Here is a 21,402-nt window from a genome sequence, read left to right on the forward strand (position 1 = left end):
CAAGCCACCGCCATCAGGGGCTTTGATATAAAAGTTCTCAGCATCATCAAATGACTTAACAGTGGAAATGCCACCACAGAAGATGCATTACCACCTGATTTGCCATTGGAAAGAGTGCTGGCTCTTTCAGACTGACTTGGGGCTGAGTATTCTATATGCATTGTTTCTCTGTTAAAATGTGAACTCATCAAGAGCAGGGATTGGCTTGGTTTTCTCTTTGTATCCCAAGTGCTTTGCACATAGTAAGTACTAACTTACTCATTCGTCCATCTATCTATCCATCTGTCCATCCCTGCCCACGCTATCAGTGTCTGTCTGCTAGGCCTAAGCCCTTTGGCAGCTGACAGCACAACGCAGCGTGGGCAGCTTTCTTTGGGAATTCCCCCTTCACACAAAAACAAACACAGACGAGAAGTGGAAGTGACTGTTAAGCAGACTATTCAGACTAGTGGCCCTTCTCTGCGCAAACTTGGTACTTTGTTTATTTGGCTGTCCTACTCTCTGCTGTCAGTACATGGAGTTCTATATTATAAATGCCATTTTAGGAAATGCCAGTCCAGAAACCTCTCTTAGATCTGCTTTTAAAGTTTTCTTAAATTCATTTTTATCAATATCTTTGATTTTCTGTTACCTTCATTTCTTATATACCTCTCTCCTCTCACCTACCTAGCAAGCCATTGCTTGTCAGTCAGTTAGCTAGCATTTATTATTAAGCCCTACTGTGTGCTGGGTGCTATGAGAAATGCTGGAGACACAAAGAAAGGCAAAAACTAGTCTCTGCTCTCAAGGAGCTCACTGTGTAATGGGGGAGAAGACATGCAAAGCAGCTGTACATGCAGGATAAACTGGGCAGCGTCTCAGAGGGAAGGCACTGAGATGAAGGAGGGCTAGGACAGGTTTCTGCAGAAGGTGGGACTTTAGCAGTGTCTTGAAGGAGGCCAGGGATGCCAGGAGGGGGAGATGAAGGAGAATATGCCAGGCCTGGGGCACAGCCAGGAAAAACACCTGGTGTGAGGTGATGGAGTAGCTTCAAGGAGGCCATTGCCATTGGAGCCCAATGCATGGATGGGGAAGGAGTAAGGTGGAAGAGAACTGGAAAGGTGCAAAGGAACCAGGGCAGGGGGATGGAGGACTTGGAATGTCAAACAGAGGATGGAATGTTTTTTTAGCGGCCACTGGAGTTTATTGGATAAAGCCATTATACTATCAGACCTGTGTTTTAGAAAGATCAGTTTGACAGCTGAATTAGGGGGTGACTTGTGCCTGGCTGACCAACAGCATGTTATTGTGGTGGTCCAGTTATGAGAGGATAAGGGTTTGCAGCAGTGATGGCAATGGCAGAGGAAGGAGGGAGGTGTATTGAAGAGATGTAACAAAGATGGAAAGGACAAGGTTTGATCACTAATTTGACAGATGTGGGGAAGGAGAGGGAGATGGGTCCAAGGTTGACACCTAGCCTAGGTTGGGTGCCTGGATGTCTTGGGAGAATGGTGGTAGCCTAACAGTAATGGGGAAGTTAGAAAGCAGGGAAGGTTTGGGGAGAAAGATGAGGAGTTAAATTTTGAGTTAAGATGTCTACATTTTATACATCAATTTGAGATGTATAAAAGGCAGTTGGAAAGTCAAGATTAGAGGTGGGGTATTCTTTATCATGGTGCAGCTAGATGGTGCAGTAAATAGAGTGCCAGGCCTGGAGCCAACAAGTCTCATTTTCCTTCACATCTGACCTTAGACACTAGCTGTGTGACCTTGAGCATGTCATTTAACCACGTTTGCCTCAGTTTCCTCATCTGTAAAAAAAAAGAGCTGGAGAAGGAAAAATCAAACCATTGTCTTTGCCAAGAAAATGCCGAATGGGGTCATGAAGAGTCAGACTTAACAACAACAACTGAATTTTTTGTCATAAAAAATGAAAGAGAGGGGAATACTTTGTTACCCAAAGTAACAAACACATCTTCCAGTGGATGCAGTACTTCACGCTCATAACCTCCTCTCCCACTGTGCCAAAAGAGAGGGTGGTATGCATTCTCTCATCCCTTCCCTAATGCCCGGGGGTGGCCATTATGGTTACACAGCATTCAGTTTCCTGAGGGTTTTTGCCACATTGTTGTGATCATTGGGCACATTATTTTCCTGGTTTTAATTATTTCATTCTGCATTAATTCATATAAGTCATCCTATACGTCTATAAATTCTTCATATCCATTGATCTGTTACATTCATATATCATAATTTGTTTAGCCATCCCACATTTGATGGGCATCTACTTTGTTTCCAGACCTGTGCTACCACAGAAGTGAATATTTTGGTGACCCCACACATGGTGATTTTTTTTTTCCCTCTGTCTTTTGCCTTCTGGGCATATGCCCAGCCTAGATCTGCTTTTATAAAATTGGGTCCAAGTAGACTTGGTATGAGAAGAGGAGAAGATAGCACCCATTGCTTTTTGGAGCAATTTGTGATGATAGTTAAAGCTGAAAATAATTCTGGAGGTAATCTTAGTCTGCTTACCCTACTTTTACAGAAAACTGAGACCCAGAGAGAAATGGTTTATCCAGGGTCCCACAGTGTCACGGATAGAGCCAAGATTAGTGTATGAATCTCATTTTAATACACAGGTGACATGGTAAGTGGTAGAATGCCAGACCATTCTGCTTCAGGCAATAGATGGTTCACTCGTTTTTAAAGATGAAGATGTCTTCAGAAATATTGAGTACCTGTTTGTGTGATAGCTTGCAGGGTGCTATATAGGATTCTATAGACAGATCATTCCTGCTCCCTTTATGAGTCTCCCAATCACTGATCTCCCGAATACCAGTGAAAGGTTAATGGCTGTCCCGAGACCTGATTCTGTGTCCCAAGTAGCTGTTTGGTAGTTGTGTGATCCTAGACAAATCACTTTACCTCTCCAGAGCCTCAGTTTCCTAATCTGTAAAATCAAGGTAATGAAAATAATAGTTATATTCTATTCCATAGTGTTGCTATGAAGAAAGCACTTTGCAAACTATAAAACCAGACAAAGGAAAGCTTGTAGAACATAGAGAGTTTAGAATCCCCATTATCATTCAGATACAGGCCATGCTACTTTCTTCCAGAAGCTATTATGTTCCTTTTGATAGAAGAACCAATAGAGAGGCTTCTTTGGGGCTTCAAGATTCAATAACATTCTTAGTTCTTTGATTACATTTTATATAAATAAGTCTTGAAAATATAAGTATGTCCACCAAATATAGTAGGTTATAAAAGTATGTATTTGCTTCCTTGGTTAGTACATAGTTATTATTACTAGGGAGAAATTTATTCATATTAAATGTCAGCCTAGCAGCTTTGCCTGGGAAGATACTTTGCTTTTCTTGAAACCATTATGAAGATTGTTTTATTATTTTCTTCCTGACTCAAAAGCTTTATGTTTAATAAAAGGTATCCTTCAATCTTTCCTCATTACTTTTCCTTGGGAGACTGTGGACAAAATAAGCACAGTCCCTTTACTGCTAGTGAATTCTGGAGGCCATTTTGGATGACCTTGGCCGTCCCTTCCAACTCTTTTTTTTTTAAGGTTTTTATTTTTTATTTTTTTCCAAATGTTTTATTAACTTCTGATTTACATCATTCATTTCTGCCAGATTTTGAATTACAAATTTTCTCCCCGTTTTTCCCCTACCCACTGCCCCAAAATAGCGGTCCCACAGGATATCCCCTCCTCCAATCTGTTCTCTCCCATATTTTCTCCCATACCCCTTTCGACTTTTCCAGTGGATCTCTATGCCTCAGTGCCTGTATATCTTATTTCCCAATTACATGTAAAATAGTATTAATAATAATATATATATATTTGAGTATTTGATTTTAAAACTTTGAATTCCAGATTCATTCCCTTCCTCCCTTGTCACCCACCCTTACTGGGAAGATAAACAGTTCAGTATAGGTTGTACATGTGTGGCTAATGCAAAACAATAACATAGCAGATATATTATAAAAGGCTGACTATATTTCCCTCCCTCCTATCCTACCTCCCACTTGTTCTATTCTCTACCTTGATCCCATCCCTTTTCAAAAGTGGGTGCTTCCAACTTCCCTCCCTCCCAGCCTGCCATCCCTTCCATCATCCCCCCTCTCATCCCTTTTCCCCCCTACTCTCCTGGAGGGTGAGATACCCTATTTAGTGTGTATTTCATTCCCTCCTCAAGCCAAATTCAATGGGAATAAGGTTGACCCATTCCCTTTTTCCTTCCTATTCTTCCCCTCTGTTGTAACCATTTTCCCTTGCCTCTTCCATATGAGATAGTTTACCCCATTCTGTCTCTCCTCATCTCCTCTCATTATATTCCTCTCTCACATCTTAATTTCACCTTTTAAGTATCATCCCTTCCTGTTAAATTGGTCCTGTGCCCTCTATCTATGTATACCTATAAACAAATATACACACATTCACATATGTATTCATATGCCCATATACCCTCATATATAGACATATATATATATTTCTATTCCCTTCAACTATTTTCATACTGAGAAAAGTTTCATACGTTACAATTATTGTTTTTCCATGTAGGAATGTTAATAGTTCAACTTTGATAAGTTCCTTATGATTTCTTTTCCCTGTTTACCTTCTCATGCTTCTCTTGCTTCCTGTATCTGAATGTCAAATTTTCTATTCAACTCTGTTTTTTTCATCAAAAATGCTTGAAAGTCCTCTATTCCACTGAATGACCATATTTTCCCCTGAAACATGATACTCAGTTTTGCTGGGTAGGTGAGTCCCTTCCAACTTTTGAGACTTGGTGTGACTTGCGTGATTTGGAGCAAAAGATACTCAAAGACCCAGTCCCAACATTTTCCTCTACACCCCCAACTTAAAAAAAATATGTTGTCCTCATGTTTTCTAGGCTTCTAGTTTATGAGAAGGAATAGACCATTTGTATTAAGGCAGTAATTAAATCTTCAAGCCAAGGCAAAGTATTTTTTGGATCAGTTATTTTTCCTACTTAAACTGATTCAAGGTCTTTGCAAAATTCTTTCCAGGATCATTTCTTTAATTCTTTTTTTTGTTTTTTGTTTTGCTTTTTTTTGGAGGGCAATTAGGGTTAAGTGACTTGCCCAAAGTCATAAGGCTAGTAAGTGTATCAAGTGTCTGAGGTCACATTTGAACTCAGGTCCTCCTGACTCCAGGGCTGGAGCTCACTGTGCCACCTAGCCACCCCTCTTGTTCTTGATTCTAACTGAGATCCACTTCTCTCATGACTCAGCTTTAGCTTTAAGGCAGGAATACTTTTCAATAAGAGTTGCTTCTTTCCATGTGGATTAACATGGCATCTTGTGAAAAGAGTTGCCATTTATGTCTCCCCCATTCTTCCCCTTTTTTTTTAAGGAAGCAGGGATTTATTCATATTATGTAAAGTATAGCCAGATACCAGTCTGTTAGCTTTCATTAAATATAGCTTACCAGTATGCAGTCATTGTGAGTAGTTTGCTTAAAGGAATGCTTTTCTCATCTGTTTTAGTAACTCTTACCACTCATTCCTCTGGGAAAAGGTCTGGGCTTTTCTTTGCATCCTGAACTCTCAACTCCGTACCTGAGTGCTTCATAAATGCTTGCTGATTGTTGATTGGGCACCCTTCAGTCCTCGCGAGGAGCTTTGGGACCTCTTGTTAAGTAGATCATTGCTTTGGAGGTACTTTCTCTGCCGAGTTAATGACTGTCTTCACTGAGGGGTTTCTCTAAAGCTCCCTGGAGGTCATTGGTAACAGTGACTGCTAACTCTTAGCCAGACTTCAGGGTCTAGATTAAAGTCATGATCTTGTGTTACCATCTTAGATTGACTGTAAATATCTGTGCATGGGAATCATCCACATGCCCTCACCAACCACTGGATAATTTTTCACTGAAATTGTGAGATCTTCCATTTTCATTAAAATCCTCAAACCAAGTAGGATTTCAGACGTATTTAGATGTGAATTGTATTTTTCTTTTTATTATGTCATGCAGTTTATCTAAAGATCTGCAAGTTGATGTCACCATCATCATTTTACAAAGGCATACTTGATTGTGTGTTATTTAGATTCATGCAGGGCAGCTGGAGCCAGGAGGACCTGAGTTCCGATCCAGCCTCAGACTTACTAGCTGTGTGATGTTGGGTAAATCACTTAACCCCTATTTGCTTCAGTTCCTTATCTGTAAAATGAAATGGAAAAGGAAATGCAACCACTCAGTATCTTTGCCAAGAAAACCCTAAATGGGGTCACCAAAAGTCGGACGTTATTGAAAAACAAGAGTAGATTCATGCTGCTGGTGAAAATTCAGCCCAGCATTAGTCCCTTGTTTTATGTTTTCTGCTAGGCTATCCCTCCAGCCCTGAAAATCATGGGATCACAGGGTTTGAGCTGGAAGAGAAAAGGGTTCGATGTCCTTGAGTCTGAGGTGTTCGTCTGACAGTGGAGGCTGACGCTTACAGCAGGGTTCAGTGCCTTGGTCAGGGTCTCAAGGAGTACAGGCTGTGGGGTCATATTCCAAGAACCATGTTGTAATAGTGATGTAATTTAAAGATTCCCCTGTATTGGCTTGGTTTTTGGTTTGATTGTGTTAAAACCCAGAGCTTGTTAATCCCACTTGTGGGATGGACTTGTTGACGTGAAAAGAGAGGGCTGAACTGGGAGGAGCTGGTGATGTAGATTTAGAGAGACACAAGAAAAGAGAGAGGCAGAAGAACTTTTTGGAGGCAGAGGGAGACAGAGAGGGTTGCTGAAGGCCACTTTGAATTGCCCAGGACTTTTGAGAGCTGCCACCCAGAGCTGCCAAGGACTGAGGAGACATGGCTGTTATGCTGGTACTTTGTCTGTCTGTTTTGATGTTGTTTTGCCAGATTTGTCCACTGGTGAAGGACAGTCCTGTTTTTGCAGAGGTCCTGGAACCTTGCTGTTGGTTCAGAGCTCCAGAGACTGTTCTGCAGACAGAGAATGAATTAATGAAGAGACTGGCAATGTATCTTGTGGTCTTGCTAAGCTTTGTCTCCCCAGGAACAAAGATTGCTGAGAACTTGCCTCATGTCAAGATGAAGAAAAGACCTCCATTTGGATATTAAATGCTGTGCTTAAGCTTGTTGTAACTTTGGGGTAGATTCACTTGTGATCCAGGGGTGGGGAACTTTTGACCTTTTTGTGCTCTGTGATTGAACAAATGAATGTACTTTACTTATGATTGGAAACTAATCTCCATTTGAGAAGAGGGGCTTTGTGATGGACTAAATGAAGGTACAGCCTAGGGGTGGAGTAGTATTCATGTCCACTTTGAAAATTTTGAAAGAATAAAAAAGTATCATTGAATTGGAATTCTATTTCATACATACATTTTAAAAACATCACTCTCTCTTTGTTCCTTCTTAGGAGAAAAATTCAAAGTGGAGACCAAGACGATTGCTGTTGACTTTGGATCAGTTGACATCTATAAGAAGATCCAGGCAGACCTGGCAGGCCTCCAGATTGGAGTTTTAGGTCTGTATCTTTGGCATGTTTCTTGGATTCAGGCTATCATGGGAACTTCCCTCCTACTTGTGTTGTATTTATTAGTACAGAACCGGCTTCTAAAACACTAACTACTGTTGTCTATATGCTTGTAAGTGGAGTAGCAAGCTCATAAACACACTAGATGAAGTTATTATGAATTTTAAATGTTGTCCATATATGAACCTGCTTTTGAATATAGACCTGTGGCCTTAGGAAACTTGCTTTTCTGCCATCTTGATTGTTTTCCCTATTATTAATTTATTTTCATTCTGTTTAAAAAGAATTAGGTTCCTAGTTCCAGTTTAATGCCTTAATATCTCCCCTCATTAGACAAAGCATGTATTCCTGAAGCTGTTAGGGAAAGACGAGCTCTGTGGGGCGATTCCCTCACACTCCAGGCCTTCCAGTTAAAAAGCAACACAAAAGAGTGCAGGAAGGGCTGGTACAGGAAGTGCTCCTGCTTTTGGAGCATTCTTGCGGCAAAGTCTGAAATGTCCTGGGCTTTGTGATGAGTACATTCTCTTCTTTAACGGCCTCCAGAGGGTTAACGTGCAGTTTTCTGACAGTTAAGGCGAGGCCCTGGTGCCTTAGCACACGCAGTGCTCATTCTGTTTTTAGAAGTCAAACAGAAGGCTTATCTTGGAGTCTTTGGTAGGTTCTGCTCTTCACCCTGACCCTGAGAAGTCCCCTTGCCCCTTCTGCCTCCTGCCTAATCCCCGTCTGTACCACTGTTCCTACTGTATGAGCACCAGAGGGCTCCCATGTGCGTTCTGGCCTCCATGTTTTACTTTAAAGCATTTATGACCTGCAGTTCTTGACAGCGTCAAACCTTTAGCTTTTTATTAGCCTAAATCTGGTACAAGTGTAATAGCCATTGGCTAGATGCTGAATACCTGATGAAAAATTTGCCTTCTGCAGAATTCCCTGACTTTTCTTTTCCTCCTTCATTGGCAGCAACCAGATGGACCCAGGCAGTGAAGCCGTTCCTCTCTCAGTTGCCCTCAACCCCCTTCTAGAGGTGATGGTGAACTAGGGTCAGGGACAGGAGACTTAGAGCAAGCCTCAGCTTGAGGGAGGAAACCAGGAGAGAGGCTCTGGTGGAGTGGGTGACTGAACCTTCATTTCTTAATTCTAAGCCTTCATTCTTTAATAATCTTCTCAGGAGGCAGGAGCATTAATCTTGCGGTCAAGATGATAACAATGAGAATAGCTAATACTTACGTGATGCTTTAAGCTTGGCAAAATGCATTGTATAGGAAGAATCTCCCAACAGCCCTGGGGGGTAGTGTTATTGTTACCCCCATTTTACAGATTCAGGAGCTGAGGTGCAGGGGAGGGTCACTCAGGTGTGAATAAGCAGAGGGACGTTTGAGTGCAGAGCTTCCTGAGTCCGCCATGTTGCCGTCCAGTAGCTGTGCAGCCCATTGTCATAAATAGCTGCTTTTTACTGGGCAGGCTGGCTCCGCCCCTGGAGACTGGAGACAGAGGGAAAAGAAAGGCGGGAGTGATCGCGGCGTTGATGACGACCATGAGGACGATGACATCATCGTTGTCGAGTCACTTTCATGTCAATATCAGTTCACGTTTTATACAGTGCTTTGAGGCTTACACTCCATTTGCCTTATAATAATCCTTTGAGGCAGGTCTAATGAAAGTATTATCTCTGTTTTACAGATGAGGTTGAGGACAGAACCTGAGTGAACTTAAAGGTCTAATAAAGGTATTATCTTCATTTTACAGATGAGGAGATTGAGGACAGAACCTGAGTGAAGTTAAATGATACATTCTTGGTAACACACCTTGTATATATTGAGAGAGGGACCATGTAAAGGGAAAGACTTTCTAATAGTTAAGAGTTGTGTAAAGGGCAGAAATAAGAACATGGGTAGAAAAGAGAAGAGAGGCATATTTAGGCTCTAGGAAAATTTATTAACCATTCAAACTATAGCTGGAATGGAATGGGCTATGTATGGGGTGGTCAGCTTCCCCTTGAGAGGTTTTCAAGCAAAGACTGGACAATGGTAATAAGAATAGCAGTTCAAACTTAAGCATTGTTCTAAGGTTTGCAACGTGTTTCACAGAAGTTCTTTCATGTGATCCTTACAGCAACCCTGGGGGGGCAGGTGCTATTTTATCCCCATTTTACAAATGAGGAAGTCAAGGCAGATAGGGGAAGTGACTTGCCCAGGGTTGCACAGCTAGTAAGTTTTGCTGGCAGAATTTGAACTCAGATCTTCCTGACCTCAAGTCCAGGACCAGACAAACTTTTAACTTGGGCCCAGCAAGAGCCCATGTAACTTTTGTCCAAGGCCCAGCCTGGCTCTTGGAGGGAGCTGGGCTATGTGGCAAACAGATTGTGAGTGACCAATGCAGCACATGGGTATTTTTAGAGTCACAATGGAAAGTGTGTAGGCATGTGAGAGTGACATTGTTTTCAGTAAGTCAATGCAGAGAAAAGCAACGGGGAATTGTAGGAGTTTGTGCTTAAAGGCCAGCCTAGCTGGACAACCTCCGTGAACACTTAAGCTTAAGAAGTTGTGTCCTTGAGATTATTAAGTAGAAGAGATAGGCATTCAGCTTCTTCCTTCAAGGGAATGCAAAGGAGAGTGAGGCTGAGAGTATCTTAGGGATAAAGGCATCTTTTTTTCATTGAGGAAGATGAGAGCAGGTGAGTAGAAGGCATAGTTAGAAGTGAGTTTATTAATAATAGCTCACTCCCGTAGTGCTTTTTATAAAACACTTTTCTCACAACTGTCCTCGGAGCTGGGGAGCCTCTCCAGTTTTACAGATGAGACCTACTAAGGTAAAGTCATTCAGAAAATTCCAAATTTTAGAGTTGGGAGTGCCCTTATCAATTATCTAGTCCAGGCCTCTCATTTTACAAGATGAGGGAGCTGATGCTCAGAAAGGTGGAGGAAGTAAGTTGCCCACAGGCAGAGGTTAGACCCAAATCTAGCCCTCTTTCTGCATACTTGTTCTGGGCATTAGAAAACATTTTCATCTTCTAGTTTGGTTAAGAGAGGCCAATATTCATTGGAAGACCTTTGAACCAAACAACGTACCTGTCAGGGCAGTAGTGACATCTCAGGTCTAAAGTAACAGCTTTCCAAAGTTACAAAGCCTCAGACTTGAGGAACAAAATGCATAGAGTCCAGTCCATGCCTGAGCAAGAAAACTGTGTAACATACATTGAAAAGGGAGACTGCCATTGAGAAAGAATCCAGGCATGACCACCTGGAGTAGGCCCTGGGGCTGTGGGATCCCTCCCATTGAGAAAAAGATCCCCTCGCATCAAGGAAACTAAATAGGAAGTATACCAGTGATAGACTTTTTGTGTGTCTTTTATTGGGACTTTTGTTTTCCTTTGAAAAGCATCGAATGACTTAGCTTGGAATGTGCTTTACAAACTTGTAAGTGCTACATAAATGCCAGGTGGTATTATTATCATTATTACCATTGACGTTACTTCCATCATCTAGTCCAACCTCCTTCATGCTTAGAGATGAAGACAAGGAGCCTGGGGAAGGCTTGTTGCCAAGTGCTGGGCCATACAGATAGCCTCAAGGCAGAAATGGGCCAAGAACCTGAGTCTTCTGATCTCTGGTCCGTTGTCCTTTCTTTTCTATCTCCTGCTTTAGGAGATCTTGTCCTTGTTTGTGTCCTGGACCCCGTTGACAGTCTGGGGAGGTGGAATTTTAAATAAGTTTTAATTTAAATTAAATGAAATGCTTCTTTTCAGTTAGTCCTGATAAAAGATGCAAATTCTTTCCCATCCACATTCCTGGACTCTCTGAAAATGATCCCTGGTCTCTAGGTTTAGAGCCCTTGTCTCAATCCCTTAGTGAAATTAGAAGCCCTGGCTGGGGGGGGGGGTCTGGGTTTTGGAGCCTGAGGAAGAAGGAGCAGGCCTGGGTGGCTCCAGCTCTGTTTCCCTGGGGATTAAGGAAAAGAGAGTGGGGGAAAGGGGATGAGGGTGAGAAAGGAGATTTTTGCCCTAAGACACATCCCTCTGCATGAAAGTTTTGCTTTTAGCCATTCAGTAAGCATATATTAAACCTTTAATTGCACGAAGATACTGTGCTAGCCTGGTGTTGTTGGAGATAAAAAACATTACCACTGCACCCTCACCCCCAAAATTGCAAAGGCTGAGGGGCTGGTTTTGCCTCCTTTCCAGTGTGTCTTCCAAGAGGCCAGTCCCTCCCTTCCTAGAAGCCAGGGACAGGCACTGCCTTTTACTCTACTCTTCCCAAATCCTGTCCAGGACAGTCACAAGTGACAGGAAGGATACTGAGTCAGATGAGGGGGTTGAGGTAGGTGGCCTGTGAGGAGGGCCCTTCCACGAGCTTGTTCCAGTAATTATACTATATTTTGTAGATCCAGGAGTGAAAGCTGAGTTTGCCATCAGGTTTACCCCCAGACCGAATGCCTTGCCCGCCTGCTGAAGAAGCCTCCTTTTGCTTAGAGATGTGGCTTCATGGCAAGTGGAGCACATGGCAACCTGGGTTAGTTGTATTTGGGGGAGTGTGGGGCCATGCTCGCTAGGAAGGTGGGTCTAGGCTCTCTTACCTTTCAGGCAAGTGTGTCAGGATGTGAAAGCCTGGTCTGAGTTTGGCTCTCCCAAGTAATAAACAAAAAAGGACTTAAAACATGCAGGCTCTTTAGTTTTACCTCGTGGCTGCTAATAGCATTGGACAAGGCTGGGCCACTAATTACACAGTTCTTGGGGTATAGATGTGGCACATGTGACTTCAGGGGGATAAGGAATTCTCCAATGAGGAAAGTGCAGTTAGGCACTATGTCTGTACAGTCAGGCACCATCTCTGCAGTTCTTTCCCAAGTTGCCTGGACCCCTGAGATGTTAAGTGACTTGAACCCAGGTCTTTGTTCTGCCTGAGGGGAGCTCTCTGTTCAGTCTGCCACACTGCTTGTCAATCCATAGCAGAATCATAGTTGAACATTGTGTGATTATAATGACCAAACTTACCCCCACCCCCCAAAAAAGAGATAGGAGGAGGTGCCACTTTTCCTTCTTTGTCAAGGAAGAGAATCATGGGTGTGGACAGGTGGGCCTTCCCCAGTCGCTACAGAGAAAGACTGCTGGACTTAATGGATGCTGGTTAGTTTTGTTGAATTGTTTTTTTCCTCATCATTTTTATTCTTTGCTATAAGGGACAGCTGTCTGGGTGGGTGAGAGGGAAAGAATATATTGGGAAGCAAAGTAATAAAAAAAAATATGTCAATAAAAATTAAAGGAGAAAACCACTTACAGGATCATAGAATTTGGATTGGGAAAGGTGAGGGCCTTAGAAATGATCTAGTTGCAAGAAATTTGAGATCCAGAGAAGGGAGTTTCTTTATTACCCGCTTACGGTTGCAAACGTAGCAGCTTGAAGGAGTCTTTCCTTGAGCTGTGAACTATTGTGTAATCTGATCCAATCCCATTCCTTCTCCCCCCACTTGCTTTCACACCACCTTTATCCCAGCAAAGTTTATGCTTAGCCAATTGCATTTAATTTTGTTATGGGGAATACATAGCAACTTAGAAGTAAATACTGGAAATTTTCTATTGTGTAGCTTCTGACTCAGCCTCAATTTGCAGTTTCTGATTAAAGCCACTGCAAATTTAAAGCCTTGTAAACTCCTTTTTATTTAGAAATTGATTCTCGCAAATGTAGGAAAACTGTAAAGTTTGCAAAATGTTTTGCATAGTGTTCCAAATATCATCTGTCAGACTATGAACATGTGCTAGCTGCAGCAATATGTTAAACGAGAGGAAGCAGAACCTTTCTTTGCCGGGAGTCCCTGAGCTCCTCTGACTTGAGGCAGTTGGAGCAGCTCGGGCTGGGGAGAGGGCAGAACTGGGAGGGGTAAGAGGAGGAGGAGGGAGCAGTGGTTTGGGGAATTTCATCTGCAGGTAGGCAGTCTGGGTAATCCCAGACCAGACCCCTTGCTTTCCCTTCAGTAGGGTTTCCGACCTGAATTGTTTTGGTAATTACCTCACCTATCTATTTTTACCACACATTAACCCTCAAGGTATATGGCTCCTAAACCAGTTGATTTTTAAAAAAAAATTATACTAAACCAGTCCCTGATAAATGAAGCTAAATTATTTTAAATTTTAAAAATTAAGTTAGCATTTATTAAATGCTTACTCCGTATCTGGCCCTGGGAATATAAATACTAGCAGGACAGTCTCTGCCCTCAAGGAGATTACATTCTGATGGGGGAAGACAGTATATAAAAGAAGGGAAAGGCAGGAGAGAGGGCAGTCTGGGTTATGGTAGAAAAAGTCTAGAGTGCAGCCTGTAGGAGAATGAAGACATGGCATGGCCTGGGCTCCATCCCCACCTGGGATGTTCTAGGAAGAGTCTTCCAGGCCAAGGTAGAGGCCAGATGGGAGGAGCCTATTTCCCATGTAGTTACTTGAGGGCTGCAATGAACTTCCAGGATGGAAGAGGTTCCTGGGGGAGGTGGAGGAAGCCCTAGGTGCAAGCCTGGAGAGGAATGAGCTGTATAGTAAAGCGTCTCCTGTCTTCTTCCCCAGGCCCTCCCAGTCCGTTTTAATGGAGAAACTGCCTGGGCTAGAATTCCTCTGCTCTTCTCGATGAGTCAGTGCTGGGGCTGGGTTAGTGTAGATGTCTCAACGTGACTGAAATGGAGATTCTGTGTGCTGAAGAACCAAGTGATAGAATGAGGAAGAATTCAGTTTATCTAGTATATGTTGAAAAGCACTAGGGCTTTAAGAACATTTCTGTAGCCCTTCTGACATTAATTTCACATGAATCTGAATTATCTCATAGCTAGATATAGAACGCACAAATAGGACATTTGGTATACCTGTCCTCAACTCTTAGGATTGAAATTGTTTGTTTGAAAACACCTCCTTAGCTCTCTGGTCCTTCACTCTTTCCTGCCTCTGCCCACACCCTGGCCACCAGGAAAGTCCCATCCTCTGATGGGCCATTGTTGTCTTCACAGCTTCTGGTTTCGATAGAAAACCTTGAGTTTAGGGGGTCACCAACAGCAAATTTACTTAGAAGGAGCAAAAATCTCCTAGTCCTTGCTAATTTAAAAAGACTGGGAAGGAGAATGATTTAAAAAATAGAAGAGAATGATACAATGTGGAACTTTTTCAGAGTTAGTCGGAAATTTGCCCGCTTTCCATTTTGAGCCCCGTATTGGTGTTTTTGGAAGCTTATGATTGAGAGAAATTGGAAGCCAGTGTACAGCGTGGCTCCTGGCCTCCTCTCTGTGACTCTGGCAGCACTGTCTGCCTGCCCCTGGTCACCTGCTGTTCCCTGCCTGTCCTTTCCTGTTAGGCCCTTCTCCTGGGCCTGCCACATCCCATCTTATCTCTACTCCTCTTTTACTTTGGCCCAGCTCTGGATGGGTGGCTAAATCATAGCCCAGGTGAGTACTCACACATTTCTGAAGGGATAAAGTCCATGTTGTTGTGCCACTTTTATGCCCAAGACCATATTGCCCTTTTCTTTCCCTCAGTCTTTCCTTATTGTTTGCTAATTGAACCTCCCTAGTTTCAATTTCCACCTTTCCAGCCTTGTAACCTGCCAGTTTCTTTCATGCCTCCCTGCTGTCTGGCCAACCTGGCCTGGTTAGTTGTCACACATTTCTTAAAAGGCAGATCCTGTGCTAAGGGCTGGAGATCCACTCCCTGCCCCCCCAAAAAAGTGCCCAAAGAGCCCCTGACCTCAAGGACCTCATTCTAATGAGGAGACAAAGTAGAAATCCCTATGCTTACAATATATGTACAGTTGAGACGAAAGCATGGTACAGCAAAAAGCCATTAGGAGATCAGTCAGAGGTAAGAAAGAAAACTGAATTGAACCTTCTGTTGAAGATGGGGAGTATGTGGACTGAGTCTGGAAGGGAGTCCAGGAAGCCAAGAGGCAGATGGGAGGAGGGAGAAAAGATTCTAGACCCAAAGATGGGGGATGGTGTCCTCTGTGGGGCATGTGCCAGGAAGGCAGTGTGGCAAGAAGACTGGCCGGAGAGGAAGGGTCAGGTTGCACGTCTTCACTGGCAGCAGCGGAGTTTCTCTTTGATTCTGGAGACAGCAGGGAGCCAGTGCAGTTCATCGAGTCTGGGTGTGACATGATCCGACTTGTGTTTTAGGAAAAATCCTTTGGTAGTTGAGGCAAGGCTGACTTGGAATAGGGAGAGCTGGGAGACGTGTTAGCAGGTTACTACAATGGTCCAGGTGAAATGTGCTGAGGTGTGGTGTAAGTTGAGAAAAGGGGAGGTAGAGCAGAGATGTGGCAAAGGTAGAAATGGCAAGACTTGACAACAGGTTGGATAACCAGTGGGGTGAGTGGTTGGTTGGTTGCTGTCCTTTGCTCTCGAAGAGGACCAAAATGAGATCACTATGTTAGAGTCAAGTTACAGTGTGTGCAACTGTGGCTGATCAGGCCAATACGAGCTCAGAAGGCTCTGCCATCGGTCGGGCACAAGTGGTCCATGTGAACATTTGGGGTGGATTCTCTAAATCTGTGCATCTTGCATTTCTTTTGAGCTCCTTCACTTCTGCTTTGCTCATAGAGCACAGTGTCTTTTCTCATAAGAGCACACTATGCTGGGCGGTCCTGTGCCAGTGTCTCCCATGTCACACAATCAATTCCAGAGGTATGAGTGGTAATGAGGAGCAGAAGGATCCTATCCATGGTCAGTTAGTGGGAGGATGGTGCTGCCCTCTACAGAAATGAAAAAGTAGGAAGGGGGTCTGCATGTTAAATATGGGCTCTGTTTGGGACATGTTGAGTTTGAGACACTATGGGACATCCAGTTTGAGATGCTGGAAAGACAGGATTGGAGCTGAGGAAAGACACTGGATATTTTAGTCTGTGAAGCATCTCCAAGGAGATAATTGATCCATGAGAAGTGAAGAGATCACTAAGGAAGATGGTGGAGGAAGAAAAGAGAAGCCAGGACAGAGCCTTAGCAGACACCCAAGGTTAATAGGCATGACCTGGATGGTGGTTGTTGTCTAGACTCAAGTTTCAGTGTGTCCAAGTGTGGCTGAGCTTGGAATGTGCTACCACAGGGCAGGCACAAATAGCCCATGTGAACATGTGGGGTGGATTCTCTAAATGTGCATCTCCGATTTCTTTTGAGTTCTCACTTCTGCTTTGCTCATAGAGCACAGCACCTTCTCTGATGTGGGCACGCCATGCTGAGTGGTCCTGTGCCAGTGTCTCCCATGTCACATAATTCCAGAGTTATTAAGGGAGTCCTTGAGAATTGTCCTTATATTGCTTCTTCTGACCATCATGTGAACACTTGCCCTATGTGAGTTCTCCATAAAAATAATCTTTTTTGCAAGTGTATGTTTTGCATTCGAACAGTGTGGCCAACCCATTGGAGTTGTGCTCTCTGAAGCAGAGTTTGAATGCTTGGCAGTTTAGCTTGAGAAAGGACCTCAGTGTCTGGTGCTTTATCCTGCCAGGTGATCTTCAGAATCTTCCTAAGGCAATTCAAATGGAAGCGATTCAGTTTCCTGGAATGGCTCTGGCATTCTGTCCATGTTTCACAGGCATACAACAATGAGGTCAGCACAACAGCTCTGTAGACCTTCAGTTTGCCAGTCAGTCTAATACTTCTCTCCCATGCTTTCTTTCGGAGCCCCCAAACACTGAGTGAGCTCTGGCAATGCGTGCATCAACTTCGTTATCAATGCGTACATCCCTGGAAAGTACACTGCCAAGGGAAGTGACCTTATCCACAGCATTCAGAACTTCTCCCTCTGCTATAACCCGTGGTTCCACATATGGATGGTGTGGTGGTGGCTGGTGGAGCACCTGTGTTTTCTTGGTGTTGATTTTTAGGCCAAAATTAGCCCAAGCAGCAGAGAACTGATCCATACTTTGTTGCATCTCAGTTTCAGAGGCTGCCCTGAATGCCCAATCATCTGCAAACAGAAAATCATGCACCAACACTCCCTCCACTTTGGTCTTGGCTTGTAGTCTTTTCTTGTTGAAGAAGTCATCCAAGCATGGCTTGGATAAAGAATTCTCAAAAGAGTGGTCATACGGGGAGGAAGAGAACTAGGAGAAAACAGTATCACAGAACTGAGAGCGGAGATGGCGCCATCAGCCATGGGAGGGCTAGCAGAAAAAGGCTGAGGATCAAGACAAGGCCATTACATTTGGCAGTTAAGAGATCATTGATGACTTCGGAGAGAGCATTTTCAGCTGAATGAGACAGGAAGTCAGATTTCTAGAATTTAGAAGTGAGAAGAGAAAATATAGAGGCCCCTAATGTGGAAGGCTTGCTCAGGGAGATTAGCAGGGAAGGGAAGGAGAGATACAGTACAGGAGGGAGTGGCCATGACAAGATGGGCAAGCCATGAGTATGTTTGTAGGCAGCAGGGAGGAAGACAGTAGACAAGGAAAGACTGGAGAGAGGGAGTATGGGGATGGTAGAGATTGCAGTCTGCTGGAGCAGACAGAAGGGGCTGAGCTCCAGGGTTCACCTGGAGAGACAGGAGTGAAGGAGGAGAGGGTGGGGCCAATTTGAGGAGTAGTAGATGGCAGTGCCCTGAATACATTCTGTGTGCTTCAGTGCCCACACCTTTGACTGGCCTGGGCGTTTCCTCCTCCAGAATGCCCGTTCTGCCCCCACCTCCTCCCCAGTTTTCCTGTTCTGATTCCTGACTAGTTTGGAAGGTCCAGCTCAGATGCTTTTTCCTCCCTGAACTCTACAAAGTTCAGGACTGTCTCCTTCTTCTGAGTTGCTACTGCATTCTGTGTTTCTTCTGTTGCATTTTCTACCAGCTGTCATCATGAACTTGTCCCAGAATGAAAACTCCTTGAGGACGGGGGCCTGTTTCACTTTTGTCTCAGCCCCTGACACAGAGCTCAGCACCTAGTAGGTGCTTCATAAATTCTTATGATTCCTAGTTCTCTTCATGAGGACAGGGACCAGGTCTTGGCCCCTTCATACCTTCCACAGTGCCTGCCTATAACTGGATTTTCAGGCACTCGATATCTGTTGAATGATGAAATCAATAAATGTCTAAGATGATGGCCTAGAGGTGTTTATTTTTGAAGGGGGGAGGGTAAAGAAGCTACATCATTGAAGTCTTAGCAGTAACCCACCTTCTTCAGCCAGTCACCAGGCATATATTAAGGGCCTGTCGTGTGCCCAGCCCTGGGGATACGTTGACAGCTTTATTCTATTGAGGCAAACAACATCTCTAGGTAGAAGTGATAGGTAAAAGATGGATAGTCTGACACCAAATAGTTCTGGGGTGACTAAGGGCAGGGAGGGCAGGAGTAGTTGGGGGGATCAAGAAAAGCCCAGTGAAGAAGGCGGCCTCAGAGTGGCGTTCTCCCCTGGGCCAACGGCACAAACAGGGAGAAGCCAGCCATTGAGATTTCGAGTTTTTTTCCCTGTTCATTGTAAGTGCTTGCAGTCGGGAAGAGATTTCACAAATCCAAATGGTGTGAAAACAACTTGTGGGATTCACTGGGTGTCTGGTGGATCCTCATGTAATGAGTCCCAGAATAGACCGAGCTGGCACCACCCACACCCACTTTGACATGAGATTAAGCGAGCAGCGTGTTGGAATTATAATCTCAATATTTCTTTGGCACACCCGTCGCCATCCTGCGCCCCCTCCCAGGCTGGGCTCTGCTTTCCCTGCCAGTGCCCCTGGCCAACCAGCTGCCCGCTCTTGGGTTCCTGCTGCCACCTAGTGTCCCTCTTCTGAACTACACTGGGCTTCCTCTTGGTAGAACTAATAGATGCAGAATGTGCCTTAAGGAAAGTCCTTTTTCAGCCAGCAACAGTTGGGCTTTGCTAGATGCCTGAAAAACATTCTGAAGGGAGGACTAACCTGAATATATTGAGCCTGGGAGATGGCACCTGGCCAAGGCTAGATTGGCTGTATGAGCGCCCAGGGCTCACCACGTCATCTGTTGTGGTCTTGTTTTTCTCATCTCTTACATGAGGAGTGTTAAAAAAAAGCCACTTAGATAACACCCCAGGTTTTAAGCTCTGTAATTCTTATCATTGCTTTTGAGCTTTAAAAATGTCGGGTTTTTGGACATGGCCAACATGGGAATTTATTTTATTTGACTAAGTTTATTATTACAAAGGTTCCTCCTCCCAGGGAGAAGAGAAGGCAGAAGGAAGAAAATTAACACCTACTATACTCAAGGTTCACATAGTAGGAGTTGTTGAGCTTGCCCCAACATTTTCATATTATTTCTTTTGTATTTTATTTTATTTTTTGCCTTTTGGAGGGCAATTGGGGTTAAGTAACTTGCCCAAGGTTACACGGCTAGTTTTTTTGTGTAGGTGTTTAGGTGTCTGAGGCCAGAACCGAACTCGGGTCCTCCTGACTCCAGGGTGGGCTTTACTCACTGCACCACCTAGCCGCCCCATTTTCATATTATTTCATGGTTTGCCAAACACCTTAATAACAACCTCTCAGGCTGAGGTGGTAGATGATATACTGGTTACCTGAGGGCCAGCCCAGCTAAATTCAGAGAAGTACCTCATCCCTGGCCTGACCACAGTCTGTTAGGTTTTTTTTAAGCATGGCAGTTTGGGATGATCACCTGCCAGTTTTATAGAGCTACTGCAGTTGGCAAGGTTGGGCAGAGTGCCCACAGGCGAAATCGCAAATCCTCGAAGTTAGGATCATTGATTTTAAATTCAGAGACTTCAGAAACCATGTAGGTTAGCCCACTCCTTTGATAGATGAGGAACTGAGACCCAAGGATGTTGGATGAGCTGCCCCAGGCTCATGCAGGTGCTAAGTGGAAGTGTGCTTCTGATTCGGAAGACATTTCAGATGTTTTCCTGTGGGTTTGGCAAAAGAGCCTAGTATCATACAGAAAAAATTCTGGGTTTAAGGGGAGCAAGACAGTGGGAGTGATTTGATTATGTAAGAAGGAAGGGAAAAGGTGTCAACCTGTGATGTGGGTCTTTAGGGTGTGGAGGGAGTCACCACTCAGCAGGTGAGGAAGATTGTCCTTGTGCTGTTTGCATGGTGATGCTTTTTCACCAGAGCCATTCAGGCTGCTGGGATAACCCTCACCTGTTGACCCTTTGAATCAACTTCCTACATTTCCAGGTGACAAAATGGAAGCAAAGAGAGGCAGCCAGGTGGGGCATGTTCCCAGGTTTGTGCCTTCGCCATGTGACCTTTGACTGAATTCAGAGATTGTGTTTGGGAGCAGAACCCTTTTCAGTAACTAAGATTAAAACCTAGTTAGACAAGAAGCTCTTAGTTTCTCCTAGTTCTTGGTAAAGTAGCCTTGATAGTATTTTTATCTTTTGTCATCCTGTGTTTACTAACTTCTAGGCAGGGTTCTGTCCAAAGACTTTTACCCTGCTTTTGCAAATAAATTCTGGAGAGCCTGGAGCCAAGTGACTTTCAGAAGGCTGAATGAAAACCATTTCCTGGGGTTCCCCCAAGTGCTCTGGTTTGGGGCTAGTAGCACCACCAGCGGCAGCTTAATGTTTACAATTTATACTGGGTTCTGATTCCCACTCTGCTGCTTGCTGTTTGTGTGGCCTTAACCTTGATGGGCCTTAGCTCCCTCATTTCTGAAAGGGAGCCACTTAAACTCCAAATCTCTGATCCTGGGTTTCCACCATCTCATTTGTAGGACATAGGGTTGAGTGGTGGGAAGAGGCCTAGATTTGGGTTCAGATCTTGGCTCTCCCACTTAGTGGCTTTTTGACTTCAGGCAAGCTACTCCTCTGGGTCTCTGTTTCCCCCAGCTATAAAATGAAAGACTCCAGGGTCACTTCCCAGCTTTGACTTTTCATCTATGATTCTTTGATTCTCATAGCAGTCCTGAAAGGACGAGGAGGCAGGTGAGCATTATCCTCACTTTACAGATGAGGAAACTGAGGTTTAGAGACCTCAGGGGT

At 44.0% G+C, this 21,402-nt stretch overlaps 1 protein-coding gene across 1 annotated transcript in view; it reads left to right on the plus strand.

Annotated features, from left to right (window-relative positions):
* HSD17B12 (hydroxysteroid 17-beta dehydrogenase 12) overlaps positions 1-21,402 on the plus strand; it is a 159,499-nt gene that overhangs the window by 93,003 nt on the left and 45,094 nt on the right. The window contains exon 4 of the mRNA XM_069091458.1: positions 7,381-7,488. Within this exon, the coding sequence (XP_068947559.1) occupies positions 7,381-7,488 (108 nt within the window). The remainder of the gene's footprint in view (positions 1-7,380; positions 7,489-21,402) is intronic.

This window comes from Petaurus breviceps, unplaced genomic scaffold (genome assembly GCF_028583685.1).
Source record: "Petaurus breviceps papuanus isolate PSGF00001 unplaced genomic scaffold, PetGlider_PUasm1.0 188, whole genome shotgun sequence".
NCBI classification, from domain to species: Eukaryota; Metazoa; Chordata; class Mammalia; order Diprotodontia; family Petauridae; genus Petaurus; species Petaurus breviceps.